The 21,031-nt window shown below is 44.2% G+C and overlaps 1 protein-coding gene across 3 annotated transcripts in view; it reads right to left on the bottom strand.

Moving 5' to 3' along the window:
* The window catches only part of FYCO1 (FYVE and coiled-coil domain autophagy adaptor 1), a 90,984-nt gene extending 77,723 nt beyond the window's left edge, over window positions 1–13,261 (bottom strand). The window contains exons 1-2 of one of the 3 annotated variants that reach the window (XM_077129558.1): window positions 13,141–13,252; window positions 3,691–3,863 (exon numbers count right to left, since the gene is read on the bottom strand). In XM_077129558.1, the coding sequence (XP_076985673.1) occupies window positions 3,691–3,745 (55 nt within the window). In that variant the 5' untranslated portion in view covers window positions 3,746–3,863; window positions 13,141–13,252. Of the gene's footprint in view, window positions 1–3,690; window positions 3,864–4,455; window positions 4,622–13,140 lie in introns of those variants that run through there. The other 2 variants (XM_077129559.1, XM_077129560.1) reach the window with 2 other exon arrangements.
* Window positions 13,262–21,031: the final 7,770 nt, after the last annotated feature.

The following is a 21,031-nucleotide window of genomic DNA, read 5'->3' as shown; positions in this document are numbered from 1 at the left end:
GCTTCGGCCTAGCAATCTGCATGCAGTAGTTGGTCAACAAACGTTTGCTGTGAGGATGATGTAGTCAGCAATTCTCTACCACTGACTTCCAGAAAGCTTTATACTGTGTTCCTGCCAAGTTTCTTGTTATTCTTTACTACAATCCCACTGCTAGTTATTGTGGAGTCTAGGCTTCAAGAAAAGTCAACATGTGCAGATAATAGTAATGATAAGGAATTCCAACAATGACAACAATACTCACTTCAATTCTCTAAGTACATACTTTCTACAGGCTAGGTCTTTACATGCATTCCTCATTTAACAACAGCACTGGGAGGAAGGGATTGCCTTGTTTCAACACATCTAAGATACAACTGATTTTAAGATGCACTCAAATGCTAAAATGTGGAAAAAAAAAAAAGGACAACTTAGAATCGATGAGATCTGATATTACTGTCCCCATTTTACATATGAAGATTGTACAGATTGGTCAGAGCATTTGGTCAAAGATCACCAGCTGGAACGAGAATGCTGGTTTTCTCAAGATCTCTCTGACTACAGCACTCTTCTCCTGACATCTAAGGTATCTTACGTCCCTGTGCAGAGAAGGGGAAAAACACCTTTTGACTAACTTGCTGCCTCTGTTGTAGAACAGAGGCAGAACAGAAGCTGTATTTGGTTTGGATATTGGGAAAAAATTTCCCCAGCTGTGGTGGTTAGGACATACTAGACAAAACTCTTTTCTTTTGTGAAAGTCTTAAAAGAATAGCCCCTAACTCATGCTCATGGTTTCAAAGCAAACTTGCCCAGGATTAAGGCTGAGCCTGAGTTGGCTGAAAAATGATCAACACTGACCCCTCAGGAAAATGTTGGCAAATGACAAAGACAGGATGCTGGGACTGATTACTACTATAACAAGTGACTGTAGCAGCTGTATCCTGCTGGAAGTGTCTGCCAAGGCTGACACTGAGAGCCAGGGTTCAGAGACCTGGGAAAGCTACACAGCCTTCCTCATCCATCCTAATACTGGGTAAGTATATATAACCACTGTGCCACTTGATCTGGAAACTCCAGAAACTTTGAAAGAGAGAGTCTTTGCATATGAAATTTTTAACTCTACTCTCTGATAATCCAAATATATTTCTTATTAGTAATATTAGTTTTACATGAATTATATATTTGATTCTCTCAACAATCCTGAGAAGTGAATGTTATCAACTCCATCTGACAGAGGAAGGACACAACTGCACCTTAGAAAAATGAAGAGATTTGCCCAATATCTTCCAGGATTAAGAGGCAGAGCCAAGAGTTGACCCCAAGTCTCCCTGACTCCAAAGCTCCTGGTTATTGCTGTCAACAGGAGGATAAGGGGCTGCCCCACAGAGGTGTATATGAAGGTTATGCACTGCCCAAGGATGGCTTAGTTAAGGATGCACCACCCTCGTGGTCCATGCTGTAAATCTGCATGCTTATTAAGACAACTGACACCAGGTTAAGGTAAAAGGTCTTGAGAAAGAGGTACCTTTAAAAAATTCCCACCAAAGTGCTCTGTGAGCTACTTAACCTAAGTCATTGAGATTGCCCGAGGATGACAGGGATGACAGATCCAAACAGTACACAGGGTAGAAAATCGTAACTGAACAAATGTTAATCCCTGTCCTTTGTCTTTTCCAGAGCACACTGCAGCCCATCCTCCTTCTCCTCCCTGGATCAGGACTCCACCAGAGCTCTCTTCCTCTCACTCCTTCCCCAGTAAAGACCTCTGGCTAAAGATTTCCTAGAGTCATCTTCAAGATTCAGCAACTGAAACATTGACAAGACTGTCTACTTTGTGGAGAAACCTGTGAAGGCCAGTGGCAAATTCAGCTTTGTAGGGACTGCCCTTCAGTGTTTTCTCTACCTTTCTGTGTCTATTAAAAATAAAAGTATCTAACACCTTTAGCTGAATGCAGACTGGCTAAAGTTAAGAGCACAGACTCTGATACCAGGTTGCTTGTGCTCAAACCCAGGCTCTGCCATTGGATGGATATGTGAATGTTGGCAAGTTATTTAACATCTCTCTGCCCATTTCTTCACCTACAAAATGGGGATAATAATGGTACCTATGTCACAGAATCGAACACGAGGACTCAATGACTCACTATCTGTAAGACATGTAGAACAGTGCCTAGCACATGTGAGACACCACCAAAATATTAGCTATTAGAGTCCTGTGTTGGTTTGAAGCTATTATGTACCCCAGAAAAGCCATGTCCTTTAAATCTTCATGCAATATTGCTGGGTGGGATTTTTTTATTGTTTCCATAGAGATGCGACCCACCCAATTGTGGTTAGTAACTTTCGATTAGATGGTTTCCATGGAGGGATGTGCCACCACCCATTCAAGGTGGAGTTGCTTACTAGAATCCTTTAAGAGGGAACTATTTTGGAAAAAGCTTTGAAACCAAGAGAGCTACACAATCAGAGATCTTTGGAGATGCAGAAGGAGAACACCCTTGGAGAATCCTTATGAAATGAGAAGCCAGGAGAGAAAGCTAGCAGATGTCACCATGTGCCTTTCTAGCTGACAGAGGTGTTCTGGACCCATCAGCTTTTCTTGAATCAAGGTATCATTCCCTGGATGCCTTAGTATGGACATTTTCATGGCCCTACAACTGTAAACTTGCAACTTAATAACTTCCCCTTTTAAAAGCCATTCCGTTTCTGGTATATTGTATTCCGGCAGCTTTTACAAACTAAAACAAGTTCCAAAGCACTGTATACAGGAGAATAAGCCTGAGAAAGTGATTTTGATCTTATTGACTTTTGACCTTCAGAATGACGACTGAACCCCAGCCCTTAGTTCACTAAACCAATGCCCCTAGTATAAGGTATTGCTATTGGTCATTGTTGTGTCTGAGCAATTAAGAACCTGGGCCTTTAGTTTGTCAGGGAAGTGTTACCATGGACTCTGCAGGCCTGGAGGAAGTGGTCAGCTTCAGATCATGTAGGAACAAAAGTGATAGAGCTCCAAATAGGCTTACAAGATCAGCCCTAATGAACTGTGCAGGGAAGAAAACTTGCCAAAATTCTGACCCTTGTACCATCATCTGAAAGGATGAAATTTGGTCTCTTGAATTGGGAGCCAACAGAGAAAACTGTCCATTCCTGCTGAGTCTACTAAGCTTTATCTGCATCTTCCCCTGCCTTGCTTTTATCCAGTGAGATGAGGGCCAAATGTCAGGGTCTCTCTCATTAGGGAACGTGTGCTCTGGGAAGTCTGGGAAGCGGCAGACCCAAAACTGGAGTGTCACAGGCAACAGGTGAAATGCCAGCCAGGAGTAGCTGGGAAAGCCAAACAAGAAAGATGGGTATCTGGCTTTCCTGCTCAAGGAAGGGAGAATATTCCTCCCTAGTGGACCATCTTCATTGGGGTCCTGAGGCTTGTGATTCAACCAAAGACTTAACAGATAGCGTGAAAACACATCCAAACAGAAATCAGAGTCAGTCTGGAGAGGAGTATTTTGTTTACCAACTGGCTTTACAGTGCCCTTCAAGTTCTCCCAGCCTTACCAAGGGTGGAAATCTGAGACCAGATATTTCAATGTGATGTGGCCTGAGGGCTCCAATTACTTGCAGTAAGATGAAAGGACTAAATTTCAACTGGCAATGGCAAACTTGGCCACAACTCCCTTAAAATCAAACCTGGTTTCTTCCAAGACCTAACTGTACCTTGCAAATCACGGATAATTCTCTGGAGCTGGCTCTCTGCAGTGGTGGAAGTCATGGCAAGGGCTGCAGGCTGCCTTTCTTGGTTAAGACTCCTGCCTGAGTGTGGAGAAAGGCTTACAATTTCGGCCCTCCAGGGCTGTCTGGTTAGCAGAGGTCAGAATCCATGGTGGCTCCTGCATGGTGGAAAAAGAGGCCATGGAGGAAGCTGTCACAGACACAATTTAAAGACAGTATTCGAGGAACTCTACTCTGGGAACAAAGTCACCCCACCCGGTGTCTTTTCTCAGACTGGAACTTTCTGTATAAGCCTGGTTTTGTGGGCCTTCTCTGGTTTGCTTTTTTTTACATGGGCAGGCACTGGGAATTGAACCCGGGTCCTCTGGCATGGCAGGCAAGCATTCTTGCCTGCTGAGCCACCGTGGCCCGCCCTCTGGTTTGCTTTTAACATATTTATTTATATTCTGAAACAATAGCTCTATTTGGGGCTTAAAAAGAAACAAGTATAGAACAGTATAGAATATTCTTTGAGCCTCACTCCTACTCTGTCCTCTGAAATATGAATGCCTCACTTTCCATCCTTAAAAAAAGGCTCCCCCACTTCCTTAAGCCAAAGGTTGAAACTAGTAGTTTGCCAGCTATCACAAGATCATTATCTTCCTTAAGCCCAGCTCCACAACCTCCCCAGAGTTTCCTTCTCTGAGGAATGGTCAGTAATTTCTGTCTAGGGGACAGAGGTGGGGGTGTCGAGAGGCTTAGGACACATACCCTCAGGGCTTCTGGAAAGGTGGGCTTGCCTGGAAGGGAAGCAGCTCCCTTGTAGGAAGGTTTGTTAGCTTTCAGCTGCCCAGAATCCAGCTCAGCCTGGGGCGTTCAGACCCTGCCTGGCCGGCCACTCAGGGGCCTGCACAGCCTTTCGTACCAGTTAAGGGATGCATCTCTATTTTAAGCTCGGTTACAGTCCTCTCACAACTGTTGAGTCCCGAGTCACCAGCCCTACTTGGGCAGCTGTTTAAGTGATTTAAGGACACAGAAATGGCTAAAGACCAACAGCAGTGAGGAGATGGGAGCAGCATTGGAAAGAGATCTGGGCATGCATTTCAACACCTCTGTGTCTTTCTTTCAGAATCTCTAATTCTTCCCTTACACATATCTACCACAATGCCATAATGTTTGTAGGCAAAAGTAGACAACAAAACTGGGAGATGCAGCCACTAAATAATGGTCTAAATGTACCCGCTTATTAGGTGCTTTTACATATGTGATCACTTTTAATTCTCACAATCACCTTAGTGGGATAGACAAAGTCATACCTGCTTATAAAGGAGAAACTAACGTTCAGAGTAGTCATGTAAGTTGACTTAGGTCACAGGGCATTTTGGGGTAGAAGCATGATTTGAACCCTGGTCAGCCTGATTTCAAACTCTGTAGCTTTTCCAAAATGCCCTGCTGACCATTTATGACTGAACTGTTGTTACCACAACAAATGATCAAATGATTCTACTGGCTTCAAGGAATCACCTTGAACTCCAGCTTCTCATAAATAATGTGACACCATCCCTGAGCATTCCAAACACATGCTGACCCTTGATCTCCCACTGCTTCTCTTACCATTCCAGAGTCAAGGCAGAGAGATTTTGGAATAGAAACGGCCCCCAACCTCAAACTCCTACAAATATTTATATAAGCATTCCAGCGTCAGCCTGAGGAGAGGAGGGCTTGGCACAGGACAGATACCCCTGGGGCCTATTTTTAACTAACAAGCTGCTGCAGCTGTGACTCAGTAACATCAAGGCCGAAAGAGGGTTCCTCCAACCTAAAAGGTGGGAGACCATCAGACTGTTACCTACAACACACTTCCAGTAACTCATGGCACAGAACCCCAGAAAGAGAACCCCCACACCACATCCCCAACCCCCAGCAAGTGGACCCCACTCATCACAGACACCAAACCGAGGACAGGAGGGGTTTACCAGAAGTCAGTTTGCCCACATCCGGTCTTCTCTCCAGTCCACCTGCTGAGCACAGAGGCTTAGCAGGGACCCACCAAGGACTGGCCAGAGATTGGTTCAGCCAAATATCTACACGAAAGGCCTCTGATGCTCAGGCACACACTGCCTCTCGCAGTGAGACACAGAGGATCAAGTATCATCACTTTCAATGCACAGCTGTCCCCCAACACCACATTTTGTTAAGCGCCTACTTTGTACAGCCTGGGAATACAAAAGCACACAAGGAACAGTCCAGCTCTGGAGGAGCCTGATTGTCCACCAGGAAGATAGACAGAAAAAACAATATCCAGATCTAGTAGAAGAGGTTCATGCAAAGATACAGATAAAATAGATAAATTTCAACTGCATTATGCAAAGTGAAAGAAGCCAGTCTCAAAACGCTGCATACTTTCCAATTCCATTTATGTGGCATTCTTGCAAAGGCAAAATTACTGGGAGAGAAATCAGATCGACAGTTGCCAGGTGCTGACAGTGAGGGGAGGGCTTGATCACAAAGAGCACAGGGAATTTGGGGGAGAATGGAACTGTTCTGTATCTTGATGATGGTAGTGGTTACACGATTGTGTACATGTGTCAAAACTCACATAGCTATGCTAAAAAGCTGTATATATTTTATACCTCAAAAAAAAAAAAAAGCAGCACTGTGATTAATTAAATAAAATGCAACAGGAACTAAGAGGAATGGAAAATTAATTCTGCCTGGGGGAACAAGAAGATGGTGAAGATACTGCAAAGGCAACTGAGTTAGGTCAGGCCCAAAAAATGACCTGGAGGTCACTGAAAAGACACAAGGAAGAAAAGGCACCCCACATGAAGGGGACAACAAAAATAAAGCCTATTTCTCCATCTTCATTTTATTTCAGTGTGGTCAACATAGAGGACCTGGAGCTCCTGGGAGAAATAATCTTGGAGGAAAATGACTGGACTAATTACCCATGAATCTTCAAACGAAGCCCGCTGGGTCTGCGTGTGCACTTAATGCTAGATGTAAGACAAATGGAAGAGGGTGGAGCCTGAGAAGGAAGTGAGAGCAATAACAGCTTCTAAATAGTACATTCAGGTCGTGGCCAGAACAATGTACGAACTATACAACCAGCTGGCTGGATTTCCAGTCTAAAACCAGTCCTGATTTGGAGTCTGGCATGAAGGAAGAAAGATCTGCAAACCAAATCGGCATTTTGGCATGATGAGCCTGAACACAGAAACACGTTCCTTCAAGACTTGGCACTCTGTGAGCCTGCCCCGTGTCATGTGACCCTCAGAGTGCACTCAGCTGGTGCCAAGTTCCCAGGTCACGGGGTGAGCTGTTCCCATCCACTGATTATATAAGCTGGTTTTCCAAAGAGCCTGTGTCACCACCAAGTTAATAAACTGGGCCTGTAGGTCATGGTGGGCATCCCCAAACCAGCTCTGGGTGCCTCCTCACAGAGTTACAGGAAGAAAATCAGAGCTTCCTTGGCAGACCATGGGCACCACGATGACACTATTCTCATGGATTTAGAAGATGACTCTTTGCATCTTTCCCCTCCCTGGTTCACCTCTGTAGACACAGATGGCACAAAAAAGGGCACTGCCACATGGGTTCTTGCCACCACTGTCAACTTCCTCACATCTCTAGATCAGCTTGCCCTATGTTTGAGGGATCTGGCATGAAACAGCATGTAAATTCTGACATCTTCAGTCCACTGGCAAACTGCTTTCCTAACTCAGGAGATCCTCAGAAAACAGCTTCTGTCCGTACCACCATCGCTGCTACTTTAGAACTTGGGAAACAACTCTAGAACGCCAATCCCTCACGAGGCTGCCAATGTGCAAATTATCTCCATGAATCCTGTGTCCCTGTTGCACGATATGTAAAAACCTTGGACGCTGTCTCTGGCATGATCTTTGAAACATGAGAGAAATTCATTTTATATAATCTTTCTGAATACTGGGTTTTCTTGCCAACAACTTGAATTACACTTAAGCCTTTCCAGAATATCTGAGAATATGCTATCTTCCGGCAAACAGGAAAGGAGACTAAATGCAATTTGAAAAATTCTTATTTATTATCTGGGACTAGTACCTGAATTCCTAGTTACAGCCCAAGCATTATTTTCTAAGTAAAAGATCTTCCCTGACCTCTGAATTCCTCCTATACCTGGCTGATGTCCTCAATCTCTTAAACAATGGAGAAGGCCATTGAGTCTGAAATTAAGATTCAAAAACTCTGACTCATGTAAAATTATTTACACTATAGAGCAAACGACTAAGAGTCATGTTTGCCAAAAACTGGCTCTGGAAAGAACAAAACAAATCAGTGTATGAATAGCCACAGAAGAAAAGAAACACCAGGAGAGGTGGTTGGGAACGTGGAAAACCTTGCTCTGCCTTCAAAAGTTTGTGTATTTGTTCCCAACACTATAGCTAAGAACTGACCCAGAGAGGCCACCATTCAGTTGGACAAACAAAGTATTGCACACTAGTTGTAAATTCTACCCTGACCAAGAGAGAATGTTGAATGTTAATGACAGGATGGTTCAGATCAGTCAAAAGCAAGATTTTCTGGAAATGTCACTGCGTCAGCCTGGTTTAGCATACCCAATCCCCAATTATTCTGGTTACCACCTATGGAAAGGGAGACACTCGCTGGTACCTGCAGTTTTGAATGTTCAGAAGTCCTGCTGCTCAGCTGCTGAAAAAGTTAGTGGGTGGGCAGTCTCCCCTCACTAGAGCCTCATGAAGGTGCCCGTGAGAGTGCACACGAGTTTTCCAGAGATCAACTCAGAGGCAGAGATTGCAACACATGTGACCAAAGGCTCGTTAGATGACCCAACACCTTGAAATTATAATTAAAGTGCTAACCAACTGCAAACCTGGCTCATCTTTCCCAAACATTCCTTCATGCTTGCAATCTTCTCTTTCTTAAAGGGAATTAGAACCTCAGACTTTGCATTCACTTCTTGAAACTTCTCTCGGCCCCCTCCCTCCCACCAACAAATCAGGTTCTTTGGTCACTCTGTCTGGCACACATACAAAACTGGCCATGATTTCAGCCAACTGACTCAAGTTAGCAGGTTCAAGAGGGACCCGTGGGTGTGAGGTGTTCCTTCTGGGCCTGGGGAAGCTGTCTTTTAGGAAGGTGGGAAGCTGGTTCAAGGGAGGAGCCACTAAGCTGCCTTGGCTCTGCCACTGGAGATACCAGAGAACACATTCAGGAGATGACCATGGCATCTGTGAAAATCTGAGCAACTCCAGAACAGTCACACAAACAATGCATCTTCTCTTGCCCCAAACAGTATAGCCCCTGTCTGGGTAGGGAAAAATCACAGATCTCCAAAGGCATAAATTTGGAGGGAACGGCAAGAGGGTCAGCCCAGTCAATTATGAATCTTCCTCTTACAGAGTAAGACACAGCTGCTAAAATGGCCTCCAGGAAGAAAGCATAGAAACCTGTACCGAAAGCAGCCAGGCAAGAAATACTTATTGGGTACTTCCGGTTAAGAGGCAGGCCCTGATGCCATTGCCTGGAACTACAGTTGTGAACAAGCTGAGTTGAGCCTTCAAGGAACTTATGCTCCAGGGAGAAGAAATAGACAACATACACCCCAATAAGCTTACAAACAAGTAAAAGTTCACGCGAGGCCTGATAAGCACTTGATGGAAACAGGTAAACATGTAATGCATGTGCTCACAATTCCAAACGCCAACTGCAGACTCTTCATGCTCATCTTTCTTTGTTTTGGGGGACATTTACCACCATCATAATCTCTTGCTTTATCATTGTCCTTCCCACTTGCCTGTACCTCAATCATTCTTAATTTCCTCCCCCAGCACCTAGCACAGTTCCGGCACATGGAGAACCCTAAGTGCTAAATGAACAAATGCATTAAACAAAACAAAATGCACCCTCCAGAAACTGAACTAAATATTTAGGCATAGATAGGAAATGTACTAAAATGCAAACAATCTTTCAATGGTGGGAACAGGGGTGAATTTTCAGAAATTCTATTTCTCTGATTTTTCAATTTTTCTTTATTGAACATAAATTACTTTTATGTTGACTAAAAAAATGCATTAAAAAAATCAAGCTGTAATTGTGGACATACTGCTATTGTGAAAATGTTCTAGAACTATTATTTCAAAAGTGAATGGAATAATATAACTGAGGAAATGGATGGGTTAAGTATGTCTTCTTCTTCCCTTATCTAGCCTCTCTTTTTAAATAGGTGAGACCCAGGAGTCCTGAGAACTCAAGTTACTGCTGCCAGAGAGAAGTCTAAATCCCTTAGCTTGGCTTGTGAGGTCCTCCATTCCCTAGCCAGCTGAACTTGCAAGGCCCCATTTCTCACCCTTCTTCCCTCCCAACTGCATTCTGGCCCCCTGGGCTGCCCTGCAGTAGTCTGGGCCCTGCTTCTGGGGTTTGGATGCTTAGTTCCCTCTGCCCAAACCATGCTCTGCCCACTTCATGCTTCCCTTACCTTCCCTTGGCCAACTTCTCTGGTCTTTTTGGTTTCAGTTTGGGCAAAAAGAAGTGTACACCATAGCTCCATTCTTTGGCCATTCTTACCCAGAAAATTCCCTCTAGTTGATTAAGAACAATGAAATCCACCCACCACTGCCATTGCCACCACTGTCTCCCTTACTAATTCAAATCTCCCCAAGGCCCTTCACCTCTCTTCGTTCCTGGAAATCTGGAGATGCCAATGTGGAACTATCAAATAGGCAACTGTGTGGTGTGAGGCAGGGGTGGGGTGGGGTATGTTAAACTCCTTGGGAAGGGAGGTGTGAGAAGCCCACAGGGTAAGGGGAGCTCTGATGGCTATGAAGCTGGAGTCATGACAATGGGCAAAATATGTCTTCTCTTTTATCAACTGCAGCTTAGTCTTGCCAATTTGAACTCTGTGCCAGTTTGAAACTGTTGTTTATCCCAGAAAAGCCATGTACTTTAATCCTCATTTAATATTGCTGGTTGGGATCTTTTTTATTGTTTCCATGGAGATGTGACCCAACCAGTTGATGGATAGATAACTATCTATGTTATTGTCTCTTCAAGATAAACCCCAACCTGAGAGAAGAGGGAAATGGCTTCTGCTATCCTCCACTTTTCAAAGACATGGGCCTGTGTACACTTGAAGGCTGAAGCTCATATTATCAGGATGATACAGATAGTCATTTTTAATGATACCATCAAAGAAAAAAAAAAAGCAAGAAGGTAGACTTAGACCCAAGGAAACATTCCAATTCCTGCCCTACTGACTTAATTGTTCAAATAGAAGTTCTAACCAATCAAGAAGTTTTGGTCCCCCTTCCCCAAATTAGCACTGAGATTACAAACAAGTAAAAACATTGCTTATCTTGAATAGACAATAACATATCAGCCACTAAGTAAACAGATGTTGACAGGGCCATAAAGCTCACCTGGGCTCACAAGCAGCCTCTGGCTAGTAATGTGAGAGGCTAGCCAGTTACATTTAAGGACCAGTTAAGGACCCTGACCTGCTGGCTGAAGCTACTCAGGGTGCATGTGGCCCCAAACTCGAAGTTCCTACCAGTGGTTTTGATTGTGAGACCACAGCTAGACAGCACACTTCCTCTGCTTCATGTTTAAAGACATTCTGGTCTTTAGCCACCAAAGTTGTGTCTTTGGAATCTTCACAAAACACAAACTACATCTGCCAAGCCTCTCCCCTAATGGGAAAGGCTATCATTTATTGAGTACCTACTCTGTGTTCTAGAAGCAGCTGACAGTCTCGGTGACCAACACGGGTCAAAGCTACCAAGTGCTCTGGCCTCACTCTGTTAGGGGTGGTTCCTCTCATCACCAACATCTGTAGGGGTTATCTCCCCCACCCCCCAAAAGGACCAAGCCAAAAGCCAACCCAATCCCAAAGAGAAAAAGGTCATCCAAAGAGCAGCTAGAGGATCATTGCCTGACACTGTTACTAAGCTCGAAAGCAACTACAAAAACAATAAAGTAAAATATCACTTGCAGAATTTAAGAGATGGGTATATGGGTGTTCTCTACACAATTGTTTCAATAATTCTTTGTTTGTTTTCCTAAGAAACATTGAAAAAAATTTTAAATAGAGTACTACAAAAAGAAGAACACTTAAGAGAAGCAGCATCTGCTAAAGCAAGGGGCTCTTTCGACTCTTTTTAATCAAAGGAGGCCAAGTCCCATTAGTGCTATAATCAACTGATTTCCAAGGTGATAATAACAATGACCCACAACTAATATGTGGCATTTAATACTTTAGGAGTAGTGATTGTCACAGAAGGTCTAGTGAAGCCCACCCAGCCCAAGCCCACATCAAAAAGTGGAAGCCACTGAGAGCCAAAAACCTCACCGTGACAGCTCTTCCCCCATACAACACAGGACAAGAGCATTAGGCAGATGGCAGGGGAGTTAAGCTTGCAGCAGAGGAGACCACAAGCCCCAGCAGTGGCAGGCAGGCAGGCAGGCAGGCAGGCAGGCAGTGAGCAGATTAAGGCCTGATCCTCTACCCCCCCAAAAGTCCCTGACCTACTTTTCGGTAGGGAAAGGAAACTGCTGTGGTAAGACAAGCAAAGGGGCAGAGGATATGGCCAACGCAGGCAGTTTCAACAAAGTACTCTATTTTTTTTTTGCAGCGGAGAGCCACTGAGAACAGTGATGAGTGACAAGGGGCATCAGTAGACACACGTGCATTAGGAGGGGGCCATGTGGGTAACGTGTCAACCACACGTGTTTTTCCTATTAAAAAAAAATTAAAATTCAGTCCCTACACACACACGCACACACACACAAACACACCAACCTAGCCTAGGTTTCGAATAGCATGGACCCTGGCCCAAGTCCAGTACAGCCCCACAATGCACAGGTCATGCAACAGGTGTTTCGTGAAAGCTACCGGGGGCCATCTCAGGACCTGCACCTGGGCAGCAGAAGCAGCAGGGAAAACGAATCTGCCTTGGCCAGTGGATAACCCTGGATTAACAAGTCATCCCCTTAAAAGAGTAGGGAAGATACACAGGTACAACAGACACCTGCGAAGTGAAGGTGTGGGCTGTCTTGACCAAGCTGGCCGAGACACTATGTTTTGCTAAGGTCAGCAGCTGCGTGGGCAAGGCAAGCAAGAACGCGGGGGCCTGTCGGCTTGTTCTAAGACTGCACTTTGCCGTCCTTCGGCCGTCGGGGGTCGTGGAACTGGTGTTTGAAGTCTTTCTAACTGACCAATAGAAACAGCCTGGGGTCCCCGGCCATGCCTAGGACTAGGAGCTTCACCCGCCCGAAGTGCTTCCCAGGCCGGCTGGGCTGGAACTGGGGCTCAGGAGCCTGGCGGCATCAGCGGAAGCCACCGGAGGGGTGGGGACCACAACGGCAAAAAGTGACAGCTGCGCCCTGAGGGAAGTTCTCTGCTCCGACGCCGAGTGTAGCCCAGGCGCCCCCAGAGCCCGGCCGGTCCCCCGTGGCACTTACACGCTCGTGGGTCCATGGCCGGGCAGAACCGAAACTTTCTGGGGCCGAGCGGAAGAGAACCAGCGCGCGGCACGACCGGCCATGACGCACAGACCCGCCCGCAGGCGGGAGCGGACTACGATTCCCGGCATACTCCTCAAGGCCGAGGCCTACAACTCCCATCGGACCCCACGGGCAGGTGGACGCGAACTACGACTCCCGGCATGCTCCGCAGGTCCCAAATTTGCCACTCACAGGGCCTGCCTTGGGAAACGACCCTGGGTTAACCCTTACAATCCGACGGGCGTGTGTACCGACCAATCTCAATCCGGAATCTTAAAAGCCACGTTGTTCACGTACGGCCATTGAGCATTTGAAATATGGCCAGTTGCAGTTGAGTTGAGAGTGTGCTGTAAGGCTAAAATACACTCTGATCTCGAAGACTTAGTATGAAAAAGAATGTAAAATAGTTTATTAAAGTTGTTCTGTATTATGCTATGTATTATTACATGTTGAAATAGTAATGTTTAAAATTACATATTGAAATGATAATATTTTGATATATAAAAGAAATTTTAAAAATTATATATTGATGAACCTAATGGCTCATTTTAGAAATCCCCCTCCCTTCTTAACACAGGGCTCCAGTTAAAATGGGTGCTCAAAAATTACATGCAAATGACTGAATTAACTTCTGCCCAACCACCAGCCCAATTTCTATTCATAAATTGAGGCTAGACTCAATAGAACAAAATGCATTCAATTAGTGATATCTACTATAGATACATTTAAAAAGCAACAGTACATGGAGCAAGAATATTTCAGCCTGTGACTGGACTCCATTCCTTAGCTGTGACCCCACCTTCCTTTACTTTCTGCACTGATTTCCACCATTTAATCTGGAAACACCTGCCTGCCTTCCGAGACTTAACTAGTGGTTTACAGTTAGTAACCATGGCCCCAACATTACAAATGGAAACAAGAGAGGAGCCTGCTGCTGATCAGACCAGAGGTGGATACCAGAGGTGAGGGCAGTCTTGTGTGTAAGCTTGACTCATTAGTTAAATCTGTCTTCTGGGAAATTTGGGTGTGAGATGGAAAGAAAGAGTCCGAACTTGATTGCAGAATCAGCAGCTCCAAGATTATGGAGTCACCCTCCCCTACAGAGCTCTCTTTTGAATAATAGCAGAAGGATCTGGACCTCAATGGTCTGGAACCTGATTTGAGTTCTGAAATGTATATATTTTCCAGAACATTTTCTCCATGACTGTCCCACTGACTTTTCTCAATATGCCTCCCCAGTTAAGAACTTTTGAAAACTTAAAGTAACCTCTTGATGATAAAAGTCAGACTCTCATTTTAGTTATCATCATGGAAAACAGTATTTCCCACAGAGTAGGGTACCATACTTCCTGGTTCACAGGAGAGTGCTCTTACTTAACCCAGTGTGCAAATTAGTAGAGCATCCCTTCTCTGTCAACATGTCCTGATTTGGCAATAAATTATATGGCCACCCTCTTCATAAGGTAGTTTCCTGGGATATTAATGGATATTTCGTGAGAAACATGGGCCTATGCAATCAAATAAGTTTTGAAAATCCAGGGTTAACAAGGACAAAAAGTTCTATATACCACAGGACTTGTGGGAACTTCCTAATGTTTAAAACTGGGCCCCTGGCAAAAGCTCAGGAAGGAGATGTGGCTGGAGATTTGCCATTTCACAGCTGTGAGCCATTCGTCTACCTCGTATGGTATGGGAACTACATAAATCCACCCTTGGCAAAATGTGTCTTTATTTTGGAAAAGCTACCTAGGTAGGACTATTAGTGCCTATCTGTAATTTAGACTACAAAACATCAAGGGTTCTTTTTGGTAATGGAAAAGTTGTATTTGCTTGACTCACAGCTATGCATGTATTCATATATTCATTTAGTCAGCAAATGAAGCAAATAACTCAATAGTTATTAAGTTTTTCTTTTTCCACGAAGGGCCAGACAGTAAAATATTTTAAACTTTGTGGACCATATGGTCTCACTTGAAACTTCTCAGCTCTGCCCTTGTAGCACAGAAACATATAAGACGCAAAAAAAATAAGAACATATGTGGCTAACCTCCAATTGTCTTTGTTTACAGAAACAAGCAACAGGCCAGATTTGACCCACAGGAGGGAATTTGCTGGCCTGGGCTTCAGATATGGATAAGATAGACAAAAATCCCTGCTCTCATGGAACTTACATTCTAGCAGAGGGAGACAGACAATAAACATAATAAATAACTTAGATGATGATGTAAGGTGTCACGTACTATGAAGAAAAAAATAAAATAAAGACAATTTTGAGGTAGTAGCTGGGGCTGGGGAGTAGGTGGGCAGGGAAGGTCTCCTGAGAAGATGACACTTTAATAGACTTGAAGGCGGTGAATATAGTGATTTTAAAATATGTCTGCAAAGTCTTTGGCACTCTCTCCTGGAGAAATGGAGGGGTCTATGTCTCCTCCCCTTGAATTTGGGCTGACCTTCATGAGTCACTTGCAACCAGTAGAAGGCAGCAGAAGTGACACTGTGTAATTTCTGAGGCTACGTCAGAATAAGCCATGCAGCTTTCAGCTGGTTCTCTTAGGGTTTTTCTCTGAGGGAAACCAGGACAGGTAACAAGTCCGACTCTGAAAACTCCGTGTTGAACAGGCCGTATCTATAACCTGGTGGAGCAACTAGCCGACAGCCAGCTTCCACTGCCAGCCATGAGGGCATCATCTCAGATGTCCAGCCCATTCAAACCATGAGGTGGTTGCAGCTTCAGCCAGCATCTGACTGCAACCATGCAGAAGACCCTGGATGACACCTGACCAGCTGAGCACCACCTCTATTCCTGACCTGCAAAATCATGAGCAAAATAAAATGGTTGTTTCCTGAACCAGATAAGTCCTAAAACCTAGAGGGCCCAGCCTCTCCAGAACATGAACTAGTTCCATCCCCCATCCCATATTATTGACAGCCCCTTCCAACATGAAAAAGTTAGAATGGTCAGAGCCCAAATACCCCTAAAGAATGGGAGAAAGATCAAAAGTGACAGTGGAATTATACAGAGAAGGTAGGGCTTAACAAATGAATGTAATTGCTAAATCATTGTATTGATATTTCTTTTAGTCTGTGGTATCTTAGAGCAGCTAGAAGTAAAAACCGAACGTACCAGATTCTAAAATCTGTTCTACAATTAATTGCTGCGCTGTGCTTTGAAATTTATTGCTTTTTTGTATATATGTTATTTTTCACACACAAAAAGAAAAAGTCAATTGTGGTGATAAAAAACATTTATTTCTTCTAGCCTCCTATATTCTGGAGCAGCTAGAAGTAAAAATCTGAGAGGATGGTATGGTAGCCCATGACAAACTCTGGAATGTGTCCTGTAACCACTTGTTGAAGAGTGCTTTGAAAACTATTGCTTTTTTTCTTTCTTTCCTTTGTGTATATGTTATGTTATACAATAAAAAAGGCTAAAAAATAAAAACAAAATGTTTGCTTTAAACTGCTAAAATGGGGATAACTTGTTTCATAGCAATAATATCTGGAATAAAAATTTGGTCCTGGGAGTAGGATAAAAAGAATGAACTCTGTCAGATTGTATCTCCCAAAATGACTGCTGCAATATATGCCACCCCGTATGCTCTGCTGCAGTGTGACCTTGACACTCCCCCGTCTAGAGGTGGAGTCTAATTCCCCTCCTGGAATCTGGGTATCTGTGATTCCTTCCATCAATAGAAGAGGGTAGGAGTGACACAGTGTGACTTCCAAGTCTGAGTCACAAAAGGTGACGTAGCTGACACTTGTGCTTGGAATTCCGAACTTTCATGCAAGTCGTCTGACCACCTCGTGGCTGCCATGGCATAAGCAAACCCAAATAGTGAGGCAGTCCTAGAGTGCAGCTTGCAGATATTGTGGATAGCTGGAAGCCGAGAATTTTAGCAGAGAAAACTTCCAGTACACAGGCTGTGAGTCAAAAATGTGTCACTAGTGTGTTTGAGGACCACAGGGAGGCCAGTGCTGGGGAGCAGACTGCAGGGAGTCCGGGGGTGGCAGCAGAGGAGGTGGCAAGAAGTGGTTAGATTCTAAGGCAATTACCATAGGATTTGTTTGTGAGTTGGTTATAACTCTGAGAGAAAGAGAGTAACAGAGGATGATTCCACGCTCTTTACCCTTAGCCAGTGGAAGGATGGAATTGGCAAATAGAAGAGATTGTAGAAGCAGCAGATGCAGGTGATCTCTACGAGGTAGGTCAGGAGTGAGATTCTAAACATATTAGGTTTGTGATCCCCATTACACATCCGAGTGGATGTGTCCTGTAGGCAGGCACTCCATCCATTAGCCTGGCATAAGGGGAGAGGTATGAGCTGGAGCTCTGAATGTAAGAGTCATCAATGCTTTTAAAACTTACAAAAACTTCTCACACCAACTGCAAATACCGCTGTAATATAATTAGATTCGATTCTGACTCTATTTGAGTTAGACCAGACTCCACAGGTTCAGGGTAATCCTCTCCAAGATAGTGCTTCAGGCATCAATTGCAAGTTCTGGTGTCCAGGCCACTGTCACTTCTGACCAACTGGATACAAATCTGGGGTTCTCTACTACCCACCTGGGCTTGAAAACTTGTTAGAATGCCTCATGGAATTGACTGAAAACATTATATTTATAATGATAGTTTTATTACTATAAATGGATACAAATAAGAAGCCAAAAAAAAAAAGAGAGAGAGACTAATTGAACAAGTGATCTGGGAGGATCTCAAAAGCCAGCTTCCTTACATCCTCCCCACATGGAGTCAGAATGTGTCACCCTCTCGATGCAGTGACATAGCTTATCAATCATGGAAGGCCACCCATGCTTCAAGCGTCCTGAGTTTATATGAGAAACAGTAGAAACCTTATAGGGAGGCTGTGAAATGTGGAAATGTATGCACCCGGTCTAAAAAAAAAAAGTCGGTTTTCAATCTCCTGTATATCTCCTGTGACACACCAATTGTGGGTGTGACCTTTTGATTAGATGGGGGTGTGATTCTGCCCATTCAGGGTGGGTCTGGATTAGTCTACTGGAGTCCTTTAAAAGGGGAGACATTTTGGAGAAAGCACAGTTACTTCAGAGCTGACACAGACTCAGAGATGTGTAGATGCTTGGAGTGCCAGAAGAGAGAGCAGACGCCTAGACACAGATGTTTGGAGACGCAGAGTCCAGCACATCACCATGTGCCTTCCTATGAGATGCTATGCACACCTGAACCCAGAGCTTTGCCCCAGAGGAGGTAAGTGATACCCAAGATGCTTAGAGAGGAAGTTGCTGGAATCAGAAGCTGAAGGCAACAGAACCAGGAACAAGGACCAGCAGAAACCAGCCACATGCTTTCCCATGCGACAGACATTGGTCCTTTCTTGAGTCAATGTATCTTTCTCTGGATGCCTTAGTTTGGACATTTTAAGTCCTTGGAACGGTAAACTTTCAATTTAAAAAGTTGAGTTTAAAAAAGCTGATCCATTTCTGGTATATTGCATTCTAGCAGCTTTAGCAAACTAAAATACATCCCTTTGTCATACCTGTTTCTCCCGCCTTCCAATTTTATGAGCTGCCTTAATTTTTTCCCTTTGTTTTCTGTTTTATTTTCTTCAGTTTCTTAATGTATAAATTATCCATATATTTTTTAAATGAATTTTTCTAATCTGGCTGCAGATATGACACTATACCCTGACATATCCTGGGCACACTCACAATGCAGTCATGCCTAATATTTTTTCAAGACATTTTTCCTTGCCACACCAGCTAGAGGTGATTTCTATTGCTAAGAGCCCTGATGAACACATCCCTTGTCTGGGGAAGCAGTGCAATTTGGTAGAAAAAGTAGGTGTTTGGGGACAAGACAGACCTAAGTTGAAAACCCCTGCTTTCTCTCAAACTGATCCTGTGAGCTCGAGCAAGTCATTTACCTCTCCAAGCCCCTTTCTCATCTGGGTAATAGGAACAGTGGCCACCTTGCAAAATTGTGAGTACAGTGCCCAGCACACAGTAGCTGCTCAATAAATATTAGCTGAGTAAATGACTGAACAGATAAATGTCCTAGGTTAATGATTCTCCAACTTAGTTGCGCATTAGAACATTAAAAAATCCAATGCCATGCCAGATCTCAGACCAATTACATCAGAATATCTGGGGGCAGGATCCAGGCAGCAGAATATTTTCAAGTTCCCCAACTGGTCTTACATGCAGTCCAGTTTGAGAACCAGTGTATCATAGGGTGGCCATGAGATGTGGAAATGTATACACCCAGTCTCAAAAAAAACCAGTCAATTTTCAATCTCCTGTGTGTGTCTTCAGTTAGGTGTAGCTTCTGTGAAGGTGAGGTAGATACTGGATCTCGTGGAAGGTTCTGCTGTGCACTAGAATTCCCCTCACCCACTGGAATTTGTATGCCCTGAAGAACCTAAAGGAAATGCAGCCCATAAAGTTATAGACCCATAGATCTTGTTTTAAAATCAAGGGAAGAGATCTTATTGATCATTGAGTTCAAACCTCTCCATGTAAGATGAGGAAATAAGTTTCAATGAGGGAAAATTGTCTTGCTAAAGATCGAGCTGGAATGGTAGGTGTGATAACCTATTGGGACCCACATTTATAGGTTCCTCTAAATATGAAATAAACAGAAGATGCTAAACTATCAATGTTCAGTGGTGTGTGTGTGTGTGTGTGTGTGTGTGTGTGTTTTACCAACACTAGCCTTACTACTGGAAAAGAGCAAAGAGGCAGATTGTTGAACCAATTGTAACCCAAGTGTTGGGGAGCAGGTGAAGGTGAATATTTCCTACTTTAAACTCCCTCCATTCATTGCAAAGTGATTTGGAATAGTTTTAGTGACATATTTAAGGTGGTCAAGGTCATTTTCTCTCAGTCAAGAGGGTTCATCCAGGTCATCTGGAAAAAGGGACAGGAGTTACTTGGGGTTGAAGGAATCCTATGGAAACATTTCCCCTAATGGGGATGACAAGAGGGTGGCTGATTTGAGCTGCTGATTCATCGTTGTGATCTCACTCACCCCAACAAGGACCTCCTGCCCTTGCACAGAGCAGACACTCCACAAATGTGGCCAAGGAACTGTCTGAAGGTCTGCATTCCCCTCTCTTATCTTCCATCACTAATCCCGGCAATCACCCAACTCCCCAAGCCCTTCTGTTACCTGTCTCTTCCCTCTAACCATGGTGATGCTCAAGGCTGAAGTGATCAAAGTCAAAGCACTGGGCTGTCCTTGTCTTCCTTTGGTCTCTCTGGCCACACTTCTTTTTGTAGAGGGGCCAGTAAGGAGGTGGGAAAGAATTGCAATAACCCTACATCTAAAATCTGGACAGGCCTCCAGGGTGGAGAGGGAAGGTCTATCCTCAGAATTACTTGATAAGGAGGTATAATTAAACCCTCTTCCCCTCCCCAAACTTCCTCCCAACCCCCAAAACAAGTTTTCAGGATATCTGAAATTCTCACTCGGAAGGAGTGTCATTCCTTCAGATTGGAGGGCTGTATCGCTGGAAGGCCCTGGTTCAGACACATGGGCCATGAGACAGACAAAAAGCCTTGGACTTGGAGATAGAAAACTTCATTGCCAGGCCAGGGAAGAGATGGAAGACAGAAAGCAGCAAAGTGGTCAAGATGCATTTGGCTTCCCATACAATTTTGCCTAAGGCTTAAATAGAGAAAGTTTCCCACCATCCTGACCCAAACAGGACTTGGGGCTTGCTTCCAGACTTATTTTCCAGGCCCCCTTCTGTATCCCTCCCTTCATCAGAAGTCCTGACCCAATCCCCTATAAGCAGAGTATTTTTAGGAACCACAATGCTTTTGGGTAGAAATGTGGAGAGCATGACCAGCCAGAGGAAAGTCAGTA

Source organism: Tamandua tetradactyla, chromosome 15 (assembly GCF_023851605.1).
Source record: "Tamandua tetradactyla isolate mTamTet1 chromosome 15, mTamTet1.pri, whole genome shotgun sequence".
Classification (NCBI taxonomy): Eukaryota; Metazoa; Chordata; class Mammalia; order Pilosa; family Myrmecophagidae; genus Tamandua; species Tamandua tetradactyla.
Note: the sequence above shows the minus strand (reverse complement) of the source record. Positions and strands in the feature narration are given on the sequence as shown.